The sequence below is a fragment of the Phalacrocorax aristotelis genome, chromosome Z (genome assembly GCF_949628215.1).
Source record: "Phalacrocorax aristotelis chromosome Z, bGulAri2.1, whole genome shotgun sequence".
Taxonomy (NCBI): domain Eukaryota; kingdom Metazoa; phylum Chordata; class Aves; order Suliformes; family Phalacrocoracidae; genus Phalacrocorax; species Phalacrocorax aristotelis.
Window position 1 is genome coordinate 56,706,437 of NC_134311.1, and position 19,953 is coordinate 56,726,389.

The following is a 19,953-nucleotide window of genomic DNA, read 5'->3' on the forward strand; positions in this document are numbered from 1 at the left end:
ATGGCAGTCAGTCCTGTAGGAGAAAAGTGCTTGGCCTTTCTCCTGCCACCACCAGCTGCTGCTCTCATCCCCTCCCCTGCCTGCCCCTTCTGCAAAAGCTTGAGCGACCCAGTGCTTTTTTCTCCTCATTTTGTTCATACAGATGAGAAGCTGTGATCTAGGTCTGGCTGTAAGATGGTGCTTGTGACTGTTATTGAGTAGGAAGGAAGTGAAGCAACCCAGAAGTAGAAATAACAGCTATGTCAACAGGGCTGTTTCTTCAAACCATGAAATCTTCTAAAGCAATAGCATAAACGACCACTGCATTAGTCGTAGTCTTGATGAAATATCTAAGACTGTGAAAGGATAGAAATAGCTGTCAATCCTGATCCATTTTGTTAACCCCTGGAATACATATAAATTTCAGTGTCCACTTAAATATCAAACAAGCATGTGTTTCATGTTTAGCTGGAATGGTACAGATGTGCATCTCCAAATCTATATAGCCATTTGGTAATAGGTGAAAGAACAATCTACTTTAAAAATGGTATTTCTTGTTAAGAAAGGCAAATACTGAGTATGGCAGATTCCTGCCTACTTTCTTTTTGATTGGCAAGTGTCTGTAGAAAGTTCCTGCTGCTATGAATGAAGTCTAGTGGATAAGTCTATGGATTTATCTGATATTGTTTTACAAATCCAAGAGAATTCCCTGCTGGTTTGAAAACAACAGTAACACTTTTTTTTTTTTCTACAATAAGAATGTCTGTGTCCACAGCTGGTATTGGAATAACAAGAAGCAATACTGTCCTGAAGTCCGTTTTCCCTGAAGTAAATTCCAGGATTGCTGACAAGCTGCTATGTGACTATGAGTTATATTTTCTTTGTTGAGATGTGATTCGTACTGTTCAAAACGCTGTAAAGTCCCAATTTATCTTGATTTTGGTTCTGATCCCATGACCAGTCACAGTGGTTTCACTGAATTGTATATTTTACTAACTTCTTCCATGTCCTTATTATAGGTAGTTCTACTGAAATGTTTCCATTCCCATGGAAACTATTCCTGTTAATTCAAAATAATTACTTTGAAAATCTACACAATGCTGATGAAATGAGAAATGTTGGATACAAATTTTGGAATAAAACTCAAAATAGCTATTCATATGATGTGTTTCCAAAGGTATCACAGTGTTCAAGTGCAGCTGAACTCATATTCCCTTGTAGAGGAGCGTCAAGATTTATTCGCTGGTTATCCTGCTCCACCAGAACAGGATAACCCAGTTGCCTGAGCTGCCAGAGTTAAAACATTAAGTTGTACCATCTAAAATAGGCACAGCAGATACTGCACAGTCACAGTCTGGATGTTGCTGCCTGTCACATTTTCTTAGTGGTTTTTTTTCGGGTGGTTTTTTGTTTGGTTGGTTTGTTTTGTTTTTTATTACTACTTGAGGGATTTGGAATCTCAATCAGAAGATACTATTTCTATCGGAGACTATTCTCTTGAATCAAAAGAATAAATCCTGGAAGTGATCTATGTTCAGCCCCCTATGTTTCAGTGTACCTTTTCTGAATTTGGGATTGAATAATTTGCATGCTGTTTTGAGGTCAATGATTAATGCAGTCATTAGAGTGACACACAAGATTATGGTATCTGTGTTGATTTATCATTCCACACAAAGTATGAACATGGCACATCTTGCCATAGCATGTGGGAACTTGGAACAAAAATTCAAGCAGTAGTAGTAACATCTACTCGGGTGTACCAAAACTCTCTGGAGATGGGAGAAAAAAAAAAAAAGGAAAATGACAAATAAATGTGTCTGAGAAAACTGTCTTTTGACATGTCCTAAGCTCTCCACACACAGAAATTTGAATATTTCACAAAATTTCCTAGATGACCAACTGTCATTTTTTTCACCTCATTACAGAGGTGTCTCCTCTGTTAGCTAATGGGGTTGTGGAAGTCACAAAAGGCATCCCTGCCAGTCTTCTACCTTGGTGTTTCTGTTTGATTGGTTAGAAGCCCTCTTAAAACTTGGATGTACTACTTAAACATTCTTGCTCCAATTCACTTCCTCTTGCTGTATCACCACAAGTTTATGCAACAATATATCACAACCTATAATGAAAAATAGCAGTGACAGGAAACCACAAAAGCTGCTGAACACTCCTCTGCCCCCTCATCTCTTCAGGGTCACCATTTCCATTTTGTAACTATGAAAGATCGACTTAAATATTTGAACCTTTCTGTGGGCATGATTTGTAAAGCTTCATCCCCTTACAGTTTAGTTTATTGTAGCTAAACTATTGTAACTGTGCAAAGTGCTGCAATGTTGAGCTATCCTAATAAACACTCAGTAATCTCACTTGGGTATCAGAGCAGTAAAAAAAGAAACTACATCTACTAAGAAGCCCTGTCAGACATAGGACTATCATAGATACAGTGTTTCTAATAGTCAGCCGTGCTTGCTTAAAACTACTTCAAGTACCTCTGCTCCAGAATGCATTGTTAAACAGAAAGCATAGCCGTTCTTAATAAGTAACAGAGTGCAACAAGCTCTCAGATACTCCATTTGTCTAATTTATGGTCAGTGATGAACGGAGAGTTGTTTTGGGCTTTCAAATTGGCCATAGGAAAGCAACTTTACTTTGCATTGCCTTGTCCCAGCAGCAGCATGTTACGGTTTTTGTCTGCTTCCCTAAATCTTGAAACTAAATGAAAATTAACTGGCCAAGGCTCAATCTTCATGAGACTTGCGTGACAACAGCTGTCAGTGACAAGGCCACAAGGAAATCAGTGTTTGGTTTGGGCCTCTGTAACGACACAGTAAAATGAGACAGGTAGCTGGCTGCATCGGCTACAAGGAGAAATAAGTATTTGGGAGGTTACAGCTGGGGATGCAGTACAAGCCCATGGGAGGTACAGTTTCTGATCTTACTTGACTGTAGGAATTACATTTGTGATTCTTTAACTTTTGCTCAGGCTGCAGAGAGCCTGCCCTTCTGCACAGTCAGACTGATCTGGTTGACATGTTAATGAATAGCACTTCTTTCTACCAAGCTGGAAAAGGAGTTACAAACCCAATTCTAACTTCCAGACTGGGATGTGGAAGGTATCGTTGAAACAGAGTTTTGGCAAAGCAACACTTATTAGGAGTGTATATTTGAAAGCTTGTCTCAGGACAACTGTTACTGTACAGTCCAGGACATGGTCTCTAGTGAATTTGCATGTTCTTGGGAAATACCAAAATTCAAAACTATGTCCCTAAATAAAAGATTATTGCCTTGCGTTGTAGTTTAAATTTCTTAAATTCTCAAGGAAACAGTGGCTAACTACCTCATGACAGACAACGTCACCTTTAGAAGAGGTAACATCTCTCATTGGTTCAGCAAATGAACTGAACAGAACTGAATCACTTATCAAAGCATAACTGAGAATAATTTCTGAATAGATTTTTCACTCAGAATAGTACTACACACAAACTTGCCAAAGATTGTATATTTTATTTTTATCCGCTTTGTAAAATATATTCAGAAGAGCACAATGCAATTTCAGCTAACTTTAGCAGGAGTGTTCATTATTCAAATTGTGTTTCTCCTGGTATATTCTATTTATATATTTGCTTCTTTGCTGAAGATTTAGAGGCACCAACTCCTTTGCAGAAAGTACATTTTGGACATTATTCATATTCATATGTACTTCAAAAAGGTTTATCTATAGCTTAAAGAAGAGTCTTAACTCTTTGTAAGTTGGAAATTGCGACACTGTTCAAAAGAATTATTTTAGCATGTTATGGAATTCAGAAGATTGTTTTAATAATTTAGTGTGTTCCAATCATTTACATTATCCCAATCCTGCTTGTTCAGGTTATCAAATATTTAACACTCAATAAAGCTCCTCTGCTGTGGATTTAACTGTATTTTTTTTTAAACATATGGCTCTTACTGCAATTCAATCTATAATTAACAGGAAAATTAAGAACAGTTCTCTAGTGCCACTCTAGGTCTTCAGATTTAGAACAGTAAATCTAGGATACAGTACTTCAATTTCTGTTCAAAACTGAGCAATAACACCCTTTGTGTTGTAGAACATTACATGTAATCTACCAGATGATTCATATAAAATAATGATGAATGGGCTTCCTGTAACTGTTTCATTAAGAACAACTAGATTTTGATCTTCTGTGAGAATTTCTGCCAGGGTGACACTTTGGGAAAAAAATGCTGACAATTCAGTTTGCCTTTAATATTGCCTTTATTGTTTTTAATGATTGTTGGGGTGTATTTCAATTCCTTAGGAAGCATTTTGGTGCAGTGCAAGTGGTATTATTTTAATGATGTTTGCAATGTCATGTTGTAAGAAGCCAGGATAAACTACTTTACCCTGAGGACAGGCAAAGGAGGAACTGTTGATCATCAAGGAGGAGGAAGAATTTGCTACTGGCCAATACCAAAGGCAACTTTTTCCTCTGCATTAATTCAGACCTGCCAGCCAATGCGGGAGCAAGCTGAATCAAGGATCTGCTCATTCCCTGTCACTTTCTGCTCACAATTGCTAATGAGAAGGAGGAATGCATGCATACTGGTTCATGAACTGTGCTCAGATCTCTAATGTGAATAGCCCATGCAAGGAAGCAAGAGGGTAACACCATCAAATTTCTCACTGTTGTATGGCAATTAGGATCTTGTGTTTAGTAATTAGCAAATCTGAGTGGTTTGCTTCTCTTAATTTCATGCACATTAATGGAACTATTTCCTACTGCACAGTTTGCTGTACCCTCATCATGTGTTTATATTTTGGGACTTTCACCCTTTCTCTGAAGGCGCATTCTCATTGGTTCAGTCAGCACCAGTGGCTCTTGTATAATGGTTGCCGGATAATTTTTTCCTAAAAGTTCAACCTCCAATTTCTGTCCAACTTTGCTGAGTTCTGTGGGAACATATGCAAAAGCCAGACTCTGCTGAGCACTGTAACTGAAACTTCCCGAAGTGGTGTTGCCAACAACCTGAAAAAAACCCACAAACATTTATCTTTATTTTCAAGATGCAGTGAGGTTTTCTTAAAAAAAAAAGGGAAAAAAACCAATACAAAAAACCCCAAACAAACCAAACAAATACATCTCATATACTAGTTTTGGTATACACACTTCAGACATCAAGCAAGTTTCAAGTGTGTCATGCAGTTCATAATATTCTCTTATTGTGGGTGACATTACCTTAAATGGGGAATTTTTTGCTCCTTGAAAAACCAGTCTATTCCTATTGTGTTCAATTAAGTTTTCACTGGAAGAAACACTATACACCTGCATATGTTATATACAATAATTTAACTGCTACTGAGTGTTTCAACATGTAAGCTGTGTTAAAGTGTGGAGGTCTAAACTTTGCTGTTGTTTTGTTTCTTCTAAATGAATAGCAAAAGTGTTGTTAGTACAATGGTGAACTTGCAGGAGAAGACAATGGATGAGTTAATACTTTATTCTGTTCCAGATCTAGTGGACTGTGTAATTCTGTGACTTCGTGGTATTTCACATTTTTTTGGTAGATATTTAATTAGTCTTTGTTACCTGCTTGAAGAATAAAAATGGTTATCGTAGCTTCAAACTGTTCTGTACCAGTAAAACAAAAATAATGCGTCCACACTTGAACTACAAAATTAGACTCTGTTCATGGAGAACTAATGTTAGTTTCTTGTAACATGGTCTACAGTCCTCACCTTGCCATTATGCCACACACTTTCATTTCCCTCTGGATCAACGTTATCTGTTTCCACGGTGAGATATACCAGTCGTCGTTTGAGCCCCTTTTCTTTAATCTGCTTCAGTGCTTGCTTTCCTGTAAAGTTTGCTGGCTGAAAGAAAATAGAAGATAATGATGCTACATGGTTACTTGGGTTCTGAAAAAAGTTTAGAGATACCAGTGTTTAAATTCGTCTTCAGTAGCTTTCCTTCTCACTTCAGTATTCTGTATTAAATACAGGTTAAATTAAATCTTTCACAGATCTTGTATCTTAGTGTTTTTATATTGATACATTATATCTTGGTACCTTTATTGAGTATATTAGTTTTCCTAGATCTCAGTCCCTTAATATCCATAATTCCAAGAAATACATATGTAGCGACATGTGTGTTATGAGACTGCCCAGTTAAGGTTGTGAGCCAGAAGAGTGTGTTTCATCTCAGTTTCTATTAAAAAAACTGGAATACCAATGCCCAAATCCTAAAGCCCTGGTCTCCCTGTATGGACACACACCCTTTTTGATGCCATCAGCAACCACGATAGTAAGTTGTTACTATTCCACTTTGGTGTCCCTGCCAGTCTGCAGAGTTGGCAGTTAGCTCCATATTCTTGTTTATGGTATGTATAGTTTTTTTCCCACGCCTACCATTTTATGGGATAATACAGTATGTGAGTTAAAGAATAACACTATCATTTGGAGTTCCCTTTTCTAGCTTGCCTGAAAAGGTCAAGCAGATTCTTCTATTTCTAGAAGTAGACTGCATAAATGTGTGACAATTATGGGGCAGATCCATCAGTAAGTCTCTGAATGCTAAAGGGTATATAAAACAGTATTTATTGTATGTTGAGCTGATTCCAATGAGCTAGCCTGATTCCATGGCCGGGTTCACAGATATAAGTTCATTTTGCCTACCAGTAACTGTGAACCTGACTTGTCTTACACTATTATCTCCTAGGTCTTAAACGTAACTCAGACAATTTGCTTATTTAGTTGGGTGAGTAGAGAACAATTGGAAAAAAAAGCCATAGAAAGAAGATTTGTTGTGAACTTTGTGGTCCTGGGCAGGATGCCTCAAGAATGAAGAGAAATCCTTTTTCAAAGATGGATATCATTATTGCTAATTACTGTGCAGTAAATATTAGGAACGGTGGCTTACAAATTCTGCCTATTCATTTCTTCTTTAAAGGCATAGATCAGAAAGAACAAAAGATTTATATTCAACTAATTTGCCAGATCCACACCAGCCTGCCCCCACAGGCAAGAAACATGATAGCAGTTACAAGGTCCTGTAGCTTTCCAGCCTTTGCTGGGAAGATGAGAACAGTGAAAGCTGTTTTAAGACACTTGATCTTAGGGCACGGTGACAGGTCTAGTAGGTCTGAAGCAGGAATTATATTAATTTGATGAGTGTTTAAGAGAAGGGAAATATTGTTGAAGATGTTGAAAAATACTGTTACTGGTAATGTTTAATTTCTGTAGAGAATTATTGCACTGTCAGAATTACAAGCAACAGATATTGTACTGGTACTTGGAACAGATTATTATGCAGATCATTCATGAGTTTCTGTAGTTCTTTTTCAGGATCACATACATCTATGTATAGGCTCAACTCAAAAGAAATTACTAAAGCGAAGAGGAGTTTTTGAACTTTTAAAGATTAGACTTTGTAAGCAGTTGTGGAAAACAGCTTATGAACCAGTTACGGAGCAGATAGGCTGAAAAATCAAGGTGGACCAACTGAGGATAAGGCAGATATTGCACATAAGTAGTGCTGATGGTCGCCTTTGGGAAAAGACACCATGAAATAGAGCCCAGATTAGAAAAAGAAGGGACTGTGAGGATTGTTTTTGCACTATAACTTTCAAGATGCTGCTGGAAAAGATAAAGCAAAGATCTCAGACCAGACAATAACCAGTTACTGGTAGTTCCTTCTCACTTTTAATGGAATTACATTTCTATTACACAGGAACATTTATGAAAGGAAACAAAATATGCAAATCACAGAATCATAGAACAGTTTGGGTTGGAAGAGACCTTTAAAGGTCATCTAGTCCAACTCCCCTGCAATGAGCAAGGCCATCTTCAACTAAGGTCAGGTTGCTCAGAGCCCCGTCCAGCCTGACCTTGAATGTCTCCAGGGATGGGGCATCTACCACCCCTCTGGGCAACCTGTTCCCATGTTTTACCACCCTCATTGTAAAAAATTTCTTCCCTATATCTAGTGTGAATCTACCCTTTTTTAGTTTAAAACCATTACCCCTTGTCCTATCACTCTAGGCCCTACAAAAAGGTCTGTCCAATCTTTCTTATAAGTCCCCTTTAAGTATTGAAAGCCTGCAATAAGATCTCCCTGCAACCTTCTCTTCTCCAGGCCAAACAACCCCAACTCTCTCAGCCTGTCCTCACAGGAGAGGTGTTCCAGCCCGCTGATCATTTTTGTGGCCCCCCTCTGGACCTGCTCCAACAGGTCCATGGCTTTCCTGTGCTGAGGGCTCCAGAGCTGGACGCAGCACTGCAGGTGGGGTCTCACCAGAGTGGAGTAGAGCGGCAGAGCCATCTCCCTCAACCTGCTGGCCACGCTTCTTTTGATGCAGCTGCGGTTGTTGTTGGCTTTCTGGGCTGTGAGCATGCATTGCCAGCTCATGCCCAGTTTTTCATCCACCAGTACCCTCAAGTCCTTCTCAGCGTGGCAGCTCTCAATCCCTTCATCCCCCACCCTGTATTGATATCAGAGGTTGCCCCAGTTCAGGTGCAGAACCTTGCACTTGGTCTTGCTGAACCTCATGAGCTTCTCACAGGCCCACTTCTCCAGCTAGTCCAGGTCACTCTGGATGGCATCCTGTCCCTCAGGCATGTCAACTGCACCACTCAGCTTGGTGTCATCTGAAAATTTGCTGAGTGTGCACACAATCTTGCTATGTTGTTGATGAAGATATTAAACAGTACTGGTCCCAGTACAGACCCCCGAGGAACACCACTTATCACTGATCTCCACCTGGACATTGAGCCATTGACTACTATTCTTTGGATGTGACCATCTGGCCAATATCTTTTCTACCAAACAGTCCATCAAATCCACTTATCTCCAATTTAGAGAGAAGGATGTTGTTGGGGACTGTGTCACAGGCCTTATGGAAGTCCAAATAGATGACATCCATAGCTCTTCCATTGTCCTGGGCAAATAAGACTGTATACCACAGCATGTCACACAGACTAAAATGCTTTGTATGACAAACAGAAGTAGCAAGGAAGTAAATATTCTACAGGTACACTTAGCACTGAATCAACTCCTTCCTATACATGCTAAGGTAGCATCTGGTATTTAGTCTCAAGGAATATAACTGTGGAACTGAACACAAGTATTCAAATACAATGTCATCTACCCTGGGGCCTTCTGTCTTCCAGCTGCCACTCTGGAAGGGGTTAGGTCTCCCTTCAGTCCTGTGTCATATTTGCCAACCTAATGTGGATGTTACTGATACAATAAGGCATCTAAAACAGACTATGAATGCCTGTGAATTCCCATTTTTAGGTCTCTTAGTAATACATGAGTGGCAACAGACAGGACTGTCTCAGAACCAGCTCCTGACAGCATTCTTCTACTGTGCCCTTTTCCTCAGCTGAGTCACCATCAAGTTTTCTAGAGGAACGAATTGTAATCGGTAACTGGGAAAGCCATGTCACACAGCACTGATGTAGCTACTGCTGTACTGAGAGCACAGCTTCTGTTTTCTGGAGTATTCAGATACTTGTAAGCGCATAGACGTAAAGAGAGATGAAAGCCTTATAAAAAGTTATCATTTTCATGTTTGGGGTGGTTGTGGGTTTCTTTTAAATTAAAAATTTCTGGTTAATTTATACCTCTTTGACTTCCTCATTTAGAAATGGAAAAACAGTTTCCATAAAGGTTAATGCAGCAATCATAATCAGAGCCTTGAGTACAACCTGGTAACAGATGTGTACTGGTTTTATAGGTCACTTCCAGATTAACAGTATAGATGACAGTTAACTCGTGTTAATATACTGATTACTGGAACCTTGAGGTTGACAGCAAAAACAATTTTGACTTCCACTTCTTAATTACCTTTTAGATGTGGAAACCACTAGAGCAAGCAGCTAGCAGGCTTTAGAATCTACGTATCTCTGGATCATTCTTTGCTTATTGGTTACAGATAAAAAATTAAATTTTTACCCAATTAATTTCAACTGGGACAGTCTTTTGGCCACCTGGCATAAATCACTACATAATTCTTCTGCTAACTGGAGATGGATTTGGCAGATTTCATGGCATGGGTTTGTTCTTTCTTATTTTATGTTCCTTAAAAGTTAAGAATATTCTTGTCTTTTTAGAATCATGGCCTGGAAAAATAACTAAGAGGGAACCTAGAATTCAAACTCTGCAAAATATATACAAATATATAAAAATACATTTATACACACACACCCTCTGCAAAAATGTGTGTATATACATGTATCTGGACATATATAAACACACACATACATACATGTACACTATATGAACATGTATAAAAATGTATGTGAAAAATATGTGTATATATACATTTTTTAAACATTTAAAGCAATGTCGTAAATTCTAACCGCATGAATCTCACTAGGTCAGTCGTCTTATTTTACAGTTCTAGAGTATCCATGTCAGTCGTACACTAAGCAGATTTTCACCACCATTCATTTTTTTATTTATGAGTGTATGTGCATGAGGTTGTTCATTCCTGTCAAAACAGCACTGTCAAAACTGATTTATTCAAACTCAGTACGGCTGTTCTTAGTAACAGCTGCTTCCTGTTTCTAGGAGAAAAGTAGCCATTTTGGGCATGCTTCTGTTTGTTTTAGCTTGTCACACTAAATATAATAATGCAAGAAAAAAATCCCATTCAAACAGTGTAACTGAATAAAAGAATATTAAAAAAAAAACCAACAAACCAACAACAACAACAAAAAACCCACAAACAAAATTAAAAATCCAACCAAAAACCAAACAAAAACCAGAAAAGAAAGAACAGAAATTAAGGAAAACCCTAAATAATTCCAACCTCAAGCACATATAAAATTTAAAGCTGCCCCTATTGCCTCTTAGTTTAAAAAAAATTATCACTTGACATGTAGTAACGATGTAAAACTTTCACTACTTAGAGTAAGGAGAGTCCTAATAAGCTAAACCTAAAATACAGGAGACTTTCCATTATCTTGTCATGAGCTCCCAAAGCATTAAGCTTTGGCAGATGTAATGTATTTCACATAAAAGAAAAACACTTCTTAGATACAAGATAAGGACAGTATCTACTGCTTAGCTTCATATTCTTTAATTTGAGTGCAGTTCATCAGATAAAACCAAAAAAAGATGGGTTGTGCTTTTTACTTCTTTAACCTAGCATACGGATTACAATGGAAAATCATATCACAAAGATAAATCAATTAAGATTTTCAAACAGCATGTAGCTAAAGGGAACCCATTATCTCATCTATTAACATATTGAACGTATATATTTGCCTTGCTCTTGTCATCATCAGGCTTTTACCTTGTGTAAGTTACCATGTGTTTGCTAGCATAAGATAAAACCACTTTTTTTTTTAAAGAGTTCAGGAGACATAAACCAACGAGGTGATTTTTCAGGCACAGTGATATAGCCTGAAATATTTAACTTACTGTGTTTCAAGTGTGTTTGCCTTTCATGGCATACAGATCCTAATTCCGATCTTCTCTAAAAATCTTTTGTGACTTAAGGGAAGGAAAGGAATAGAAATTCTCTATAAAACTTTCAGATTATTTTGGTTTTGATTGTGCAGTTTAGCAGAATAAAGTCTAGGTATCTGGGAAGAAAAATGTCATATCCATTCAACAATAACTGGCAGCAAAGTTATGCATATCTCTTCATAATGAAATGTTGTCATTTATTTCATATGCTACTTACAACTGTGGGCATTCAGCCAAATTATGTAAACAAAGCCACCCAACTGAGTAAGGCAGCACCAACAGCTGCCTGTGATCACATTATAACACACTGGAGACAACATCAATGCAATATGTTGAAATTAATTATTCTTAGTTGGATGGTCTTGAATAATTTCAGGGTAACACTGCAAATGATACCCCTCTTACCAGGGCAAAAACTGAAGATTATTTTCCTCTGCAAGCAACAACTATTTGACAAGTTTCTTTTTTTGCAGCAAACCAAAGCTACAGTTTACACCACACAAAATGGTTTTCTAAGGGCATTGTGGCCAGTCAGTATGTATGGCACCTGCCTCACTGCACCTTTCATTCAATCTGCCTAAGACCTTCTTGCATGCAAACAGCCATCCTTAAGAAATTTATATGATACAGACAACTGATGAATTATTGAATTATTTTGGCTCAAAATTCCTAGCTCAGTGGGTGCTTACTCCTTTACATGGTCCAACAAACACACTGGGAGTGACCCAAGTGTTCATTTTCTACAGAGAACAAAATCATAGCAGAATCTTTCTAATGTGCTTCATCCTCTGTATAAATTTATGGAATAAATCCTCTATTTTATGACCCTCTGGACATCAAATGACGTAACCATAGAATATGGTTCCACTCATAAATTTTAATTTGGATGGGTACAGGATTTAGGTGGAAAAGTACGCTGTATAAATATGTTATCGGCATAATAAATGGGAGTGAAATAAAGAGGGGGGGGGAAGTACCCTTCCCCCCTCTTAAATACCTAGTACCTTTCCATCACTCCATCCTTTTTCAGATCCCTCTGCTTTCCCCCAGGCTCCTTATCTCTTCTTCAGTAAAGTCCATGCTCTTTCTTCTCCCTCCTCCACCCTTTCTTTCATGGAGTAGAGATGGCACAAAACACAACCTCACACCAGTTTGTGGAGTGGAGTCAGTGACCAATACTGTAGTAGTTCCTGTCAGAACAGGAGGGATGCAAGCTAGAGAAAGTGAAAGAAGGGCGGACAATAGCAATAAAGGGGAGTTACAGAACCTCTTGTGGGTCAGCCTGTCCAGCATTAAATTGGACTAGTGTTCCCAGCAGACCTGGATAGCAAGTGCCAGGCATTCCACCCACTATGCCTGCCCTATACACCCTGGAATTCAGAAATTATAAGAGAAAAATGAATCACTTGCTATGGTACTGCAAACACAGCTCCCATTTTGAAGTCAGTGATTGCTTAAGAAAAAAACAAAACAAACCAACCAAGGACATCAAAAACAACAAACACCACCCCCAAAAAAAAAACAAAACACAAAACACCAAGAAACCAACAAAACAAACACCAAACAATTAAGAAGTGGAGAACATAAGCAAATCGTTACAAGTGGTTGCTTCCATGGTTACCACTACTCACCGTGACTTTACTGGGGGTGAAAGGTTTTGATTTCATACCACTGCTTATCAGCACTACAGACCACATCATCAAAGCATAGAGTCATCAGATCGGACAGGATCGTTTTACACAGATGATGATATAAATGACTACATACGCTACAACGCAGCAGAGATCCAGAGCCAGCATGTACATCTTTCTGCAACTTACCCCTCCCTCTTCACCTAGTGCTCAGTAGTGTTTGTGACTAGAGCCCTAGAGGACTGATAACGCTGCTACTACCCTCTTTTGCAATTAGAATCACAGAATCATTTAGGTTGGAAAAGACCTCTAAGATCATCAAGTCCAACTGTTACCCAATGCTGCCAAGTCCACCACTAAACCATGTCCCGAAGTGCCACATCTACACATATTTTAAATACCTCCAGGGTTGGTGACTCAACCACTTCCCTGGGCAGCCTGTTCCAATGCTTGACCATCCTTTCCGTGAAGAAATTTTTCATAATATCCAGTCTAAATCTGCCCTGGCACAGCTTGAAGCTCTTTCCTCTTGTCTTATTGCTTGCTACTTCAGAAAAGAGACCAATACCCACCTCACTACAACCTCCTTTCAGGTAGCTGTAGAGAGCGATAAGGTCTCCCCTCAGCCTCCTTTTCTCCAGGCTAAACAACCCCAGTTCCCTCAGCCGCTCCTCATAAGACCTGCTCTCCAGACCCTTCACCAGCTTTGTCGCCCTTCTCTGGACACAATCCAGCACCTCAATGGCTGCCTTCTTCTGAGGGGTCCAAAACTGAACACAGTATTTGAGGTGCAGCCTCACCAGTGCCAAGGGGCACAATCACTTCCCTACTCCTGCTGGCCACACCATTCCTGATACAAGCCAGGATGCTGTTGGCCTTCTTGGCCACCTGGGCGTGCTGACAGCTCATGTTCAGCCGGCTGTTGACCAGTACCCCCAGGTCCTTTTCTGCTGGACAGCTTTCCAGACACTCTTCCCCAAGTCTGTAATGTTGCACGGGCTGTTGTGACCCAAGTGCAGGACCAGACACTCACCTTTTTTGAACCTCATACAGCTGGCCTCAGCCCATCGATCCACCCTGTCCAGGTCCCTCTGCAGAGCCTTCCTACCCTCAGGCAGATCAACACTCCAACCCAATTTGGTGTTGTCTGCAACCTCACTGTGAGGGTGCATTCAATCATAAAGACATTAAACACGTCAGGTCAAACTTTTTTGGTGCTCTTTCTCCAAACTGCAAGTGTGAAATGATGGATAAAAGACTTTTCCCTAAAAAGATTTATCACTTTGTGCTTTCATAAATCAGGGCATATCACTTTAGATCATGGTAACACCATAAGTTGGACTGACACAACTGAGGGGCCTTTCTGGCAAAGTGAACAGGAGGGAAATAAATGTTTGGAAGGAGAAGGGCATGAAAATATAAGATAAAACTGCTACCAAAGGAATAAAAGGATGGAGACACAGTCTTACAACTTCTCACCTATTTTCCCATTTATAACTTATGTGTAGTTATGGTGGAGATTAGGTCAATACACAAGGCTGTATCTTTGATTTACAGTCATACATCCATCTGTGTGAAGTTGCTGGGCATGACACAACCTTTATTCACAATTAATAAGGAAGTCATTAAATGCTTATGTGTCTAATAGGTGCAATAGTAAAAGACACTTCAGAAATTCAATGTCAAAGTCAGAAAGTGATGTAGGGCTCGTAGTCTAAAAGGCTTTTTTTTCACATTGAAATACAGGCAGCCACTGAATAGGATTGGTGGAGATAAGACATAAATAGTGAGAAGCAGACAGGGAAAGGAGCAGAAAACAAAACAAGTGCTGGTAGAGTATGCCTAAGAAAAAGTGAAGGAAGAGAGATTCTGGCTATTGTACCACCTGGAAAAAAAGCTTGGAATGGGGAACAAAGAAACTGTCCCAGTAAATAAACAGGGCTGCAACAAAGGAACATTGTTTCTGATAAGGGTATTTTCTCCTAGTGGAAACAAACAGTAAATCTTCGTTATGCACTCAGATCCCACCCTGGAAGAGCGCACTAGAGCAAAGTCCCAGAGGGTTTCCATCATCTACTGCATTCCCTTCCCAGATCGCAGTGAGTTGTTGCTGTAGTGGGAGTGTCCAGGAGATGGCAGTCTTGGACACAGCAAAAGAAGTCACAAGCCTACAAATTGTTTACAGGATTTTGTAGCTGTATGCTCTTGATGACTGCTGTCACTATTGGGTTCACATGGAAACCCTTTCTGAAAGAGTTAATTTCTGTGAGCTACCCAAATTGTCATGGAGGTGTCTAACGTCGAGTTTTATTGGGACTTATGATCCATTATGCTCAGGAGAAAAATAGGCTGTTTTAAGAATATTGAATTATCTAAAAACAATCAACCACTTCAGAACACCAAAAAGGCACATTTTAGCAGGTTTTGAAGACAAAAGCATCTTCAGAAATAAGGAAATATTTTTTCATATACGTCAGTAGTAAACATTATAATCAGTGATAAATGTAAAGCATAGCAAGAAAACATTTTCTAACATAAGGATAGTGTATCATTAGAATGGACTGCCCAGGGAGACTGTGGGATCTTCAGGACTGAGATGTGTCTGTAATTTCACACATGAAATTTTTATACATATGGTAAGGTAAACACAGATGTAGTTGGTTCTGCCATAGAACAAAGGTCTGGAGTAAACTAATATCTGGTGATTGCTTATCTTTTTGTACTGCAATATTTGAAAAAAACCTTAAATTTAAACCAGGATTTTGAAAAATAGGAAGCATTCATAGTATATCTTTGTATATACTATATATAGTATATATATACTTTGTATATAGTATATAGTATATCTTTGACCACTTGAAGCTGAGAAAGTTCAAATGTGCAGCAGAACTAAAACAATATTCTGGGATATGGAGAAAAAAGAACTTAGACTTTTTGTTCTTTATTCTGTGAATTTCCTGCCACAAAGACTATTAGAACTCTATTGAATATTTAGCAGCAGAGTGCTTATTCATGAGATGAAAGTATTAGTAAATGAGGCTATCTAACAACTTATCTAACTTACTAAATATAAGACCAACGAACAGAAGAAAGACAACAGGTATTAAAAAACCCTCACCTCTAAACCAGACACATTTTGTTGTGAAATTATGAAGACAATGTATGCTCTAAATTAGAAATTACTTCTGTTACTGTCCCTCCACTTTGGTTTAATCACAGTCCATCCTGCTCGTCTGTGCAACACCAACATTAGAGAAAAAAGGAATATCAAGCAGAGTCTAGAGGAAGCCACCTAAAACAACACCATCTCTTCAGCCCTACTGTAAAACGAAAGTTGCCACAGAAATCCTGAGGATTAACTGAACAGTGAGTGCATTTTGGTTTTAACTTACACAGAAGTCAGCACTTTTCCCCAGTTGGGGGCGCACGCTTAAAGGAACAATCCCTGCCAGTAACTACAGACCAAGATGTCAAACAGATTTAAGCATCTGTTGCGTAGTAGTTTGCATCCTGTTTGCCCTTTTTTTTTTTGCAGAAAGTTTCCTTAAAAATAAAGTGGATGATATGAGAGTATTTTGCTTGCCTTCAGTCACGGTGACCACTTAGGAATGCTGAGGTCCATGCCATGCCCAACAGACACCAAAAACAGAGGCATGGAATTGGGACTTAGAGCCCCAAGCTGCCAAGAAGCAGAATAAATAATCTCACACCGCACTTCATGCTACAGTGTTTAGACCAATTCCAATATCTGAGTTAGCTCAGGTACCTCTGCAGTGTCAACGTACACTCACAACTGCCCTCATTTGAATAAATAAATAAACATTGATTATTTCCTTTTTCACATTAATCCAGAAAGACTGGCAAATGTTTTAGGCTGACATCCTCCATGTATGCTGGAGATTCATTCCATGCCCATCCATCTACAATGTGAACATCTGCTCCAGAGAGCTGCTCCAACCCTGCATTTCAATCATGCAGAGAAGTGTGTGGAGCAATAAAGAATCAAGTGCTTCATGCACGTTAGCACCTTTGTGTGTTCTGCATGGGCATCTTGGCCAGCAACAGCTTGCCCTGCTTATGGCTGCTTTCTTGCTAATATTAGAAGAAACACACCCACACACACCCCAGAAAAACAAAAACACACAAAAAAAACCAACCAAAAGAAGAAAACAAACAGATCTATCAAACAGAAGTGGAAAGAAAAACTAGTAACAGTAACATTTTTCATTTATTTCTCCCACAATTCTGCTAATGGTATCCTCAAGATGGGAAAGTCCTTGATGAGTAAACCCAATAAAACCCTGTTCCATAAGATTCTGTATTTCCCTTGTATGTGTCATTTTCTCTGAATAGGGCAAAATTACAGTACCCAGTGGAGACAGCTGTAACTCTTCTACATGTAGGAACTGCCATTTGACATCCCTGGGAGCATCTTGCCTTCCAGTGGATGAGCTCCATAGCTGGACAAGAACAAGTTTAGAACTTGTATTTCATGCTAGAGCACACACGGATGTTAGATTAGGACAAAATTGAATGTTTTATCAATCCTGCTCAGGTTGAAGAACTTTAACATCTATAAACAGGCTCAACAGTTGGAGAGGAAAAGCATCTTCCTGGGTTCATCCCTCTTACTGTTTGTGAAATTTTCTCATAGAGATAAAAGCACCTTTTTAGGTTTAACATGCCTCCACAATTCTTGCCTACCCAAAGTTTAAGGTTTGTTGTTTATTTGGAGCTGTAACTTAAAGTTTGGGATTCCTTTTATGAGTTCCATGGTGCCTCCACACAACATGGCAAAAAATATCAAGGGTCATTTATTATCTGATTTATTACCCTTTCAGGTATAAAGGGAGTATAAATAAAAAGGGAATTTGTCCCTGTATCACATTACATCATTGTAAAGATGAAATGTCTCACAAACATTACTTTTTATTCTTGATCTTCCTTATGTAAAATTGTTGGCACTTTCTCTATTTTACAGTTTAAAAACTGAAGCAAAACATTAAGTCATAAATATCCCCTCATTTAGGACACATAACTTGAAATGTATAGGACCTGGTTTTTCACATTAAAAACTTCACATCCGCTGTGCAAGCAACTGCTGTTCCAGTTGATGGGCTAATTGGTAGCAACTGGAGACATTAGAGCTGCACAGGAAAACATTTCACTGAGTTTCATTGAAAGGTCCTCTATTTGAGGAGTTAGGACAGTTGGTTTGGGTTTCATTTGAATGAGAGAAGAGACTGACAAGCAATTTCTGTGTCTATTAGACTGTAACAGAATTTCATTTGCTAAAATATGAATGTGAGAAAATGGGGATAAAAGGAAATAGAATAACATATTTTTATTTTTACTGCATATTTAAATTTAACTAGTCCCATTCTCTAAAATTCAGATCAGGCAGGAATAAGATATGAACAGAGGATCTCTTTAGAAATTGTTTGAACAACTAATTGTTATTATTTTTTAACAAAGATATTAATTTAACTTATATTTGACTCATATCCAAGTTGTCAGTCAGTAATTCTAAAAAAATCTATTGTTTTTTTTCAGTAATTGGTGTACCAGAGCAGTAGCCAGAGAAAATGATCCTACAGACGCCTCCATTAACAAGTATAAGCAGGTAAAGTGTTTTCACAATATGAACAGACTTGTTCAGCTTGTATATAGATAATATATGCTTACAAAAGCACAGGACTCAAATTTCTTTTGGAAAATAAATCACAAAGAGTTATTTTTCATGTAGACAACACTGAGTATTTGCAAATTCCTGACCTAATTTATAATTTTGTTAGCAAAAACATGGAAAAATATGAAACTTTTTTTAAACAAATCACTACTTATAAAGAAATTATTCATATATACGATGAAAAAAAGTTGCTCAGTTCACTTTCTAAATCTATTTTATTTTACAGATAATTACATTTTTCTCTTCAAACAGGTAAAGGAATAATCTTGGGCATAATAGAACACTTCGAAATTAGTAAGACATACCTTGTTTAGCTTTACAAAGTACTCCAGTCCAGCTTCTAAGGGATTAGTGTCGCAGTTCATCTGTTTAAAAAAAAAAAAACAAACACCATCCATACATGATGGACTATTATAGCTTTTAAGTTGGGGTGTGGTAGGTATTTATTTAGGTATTTCATACAGTTTTCTATTTACTGTAGTGTCGTTGTCTTCCATGTTGCATATGTGCAACTTCCATTTGAATACACTGTATGCTTCCTATATATGATTTCAACAGAATATCTACTACAAACCTGGTGGCCTTAAATGACAAAGCGACTTGCCTGGTTGACATGGGGCGGGCAGTGGACATTGTCTACCTGGACTTCTCCAAGGCCTTTGATATGGTCCCCCACAGTCTCCTCCTGGAGAAATTGATGCGTTATGGCCTAGACAAGTGGTCTGTGCAGCGGGTGGGGAACTGGCTGACAGGCCGCACCCAAAGGGTGGTGATAAATAGCTCCTTTTCCAAGTGGCAACCTGTCACAAGTGGAGTCCCCCAGGGATCAATATTGGGCCCAATGTTATTCAACGTCTTCATAAGTGATCTGGATACCGGCATCAAGTGTAGCCTGATGAAGTTTGCTGATGACACCAAGTTGAGTGGGGAAGTAGACACTCCAGAAGGGAGAGCTGCTCTGCAGGAAGATCTGGATAGGCTGGAAGGGTGGGCCAGCAAGAACCTTATGAAGTTCAACGAGGACAAGTGTAAGGTCATGCACCTGGGAAAACATAACCCGGGAGTGCAGCACAGACTGGGATCCACCTGGCTGGAGAGCAGCTCTGTGGAAAGGGACCTGGGGGTCCTGGTGGACAGGAGGTTCAACATGAGCGAACAGTGTGCTGCTGCGGCCAAGAAGGCCAACAGGATGCTGGGTTGCATC

General features: G+C 38.8%; 1 protein-coding gene across 1 annotated transcript in view; it reads right to left on the minus strand.

Moving 5' to 3' along the window:
* Window positions 1-3,460: 3,460 nt before the first annotated feature.
* Window positions 3,461-19,953, minus strand: part of DMGDH (dimethylglycine dehydrogenase) — a 49,624-nt gene continuing 33,131 nt past the window's right edge. Inside the window, exons 14-16 of the mRNA XM_075079343.1 lie at window positions 19,055-19,114; window positions 5,693-5,827; window positions 3,461-4,982 (exon numbers count right to left, since the gene is read on the minus strand). Coding sequence (XP_074935444.1) covers window positions 4,767-4,982; window positions 5,693-5,827; window positions 19,055-19,114 — 411 coding nt within the window. The 3' untranslated portion in view covers window positions 3,461-4,766. The remainder of the gene's footprint in view (window positions 4,983-5,692; window positions 5,828-19,054; window positions 19,115-19,953) is intronic.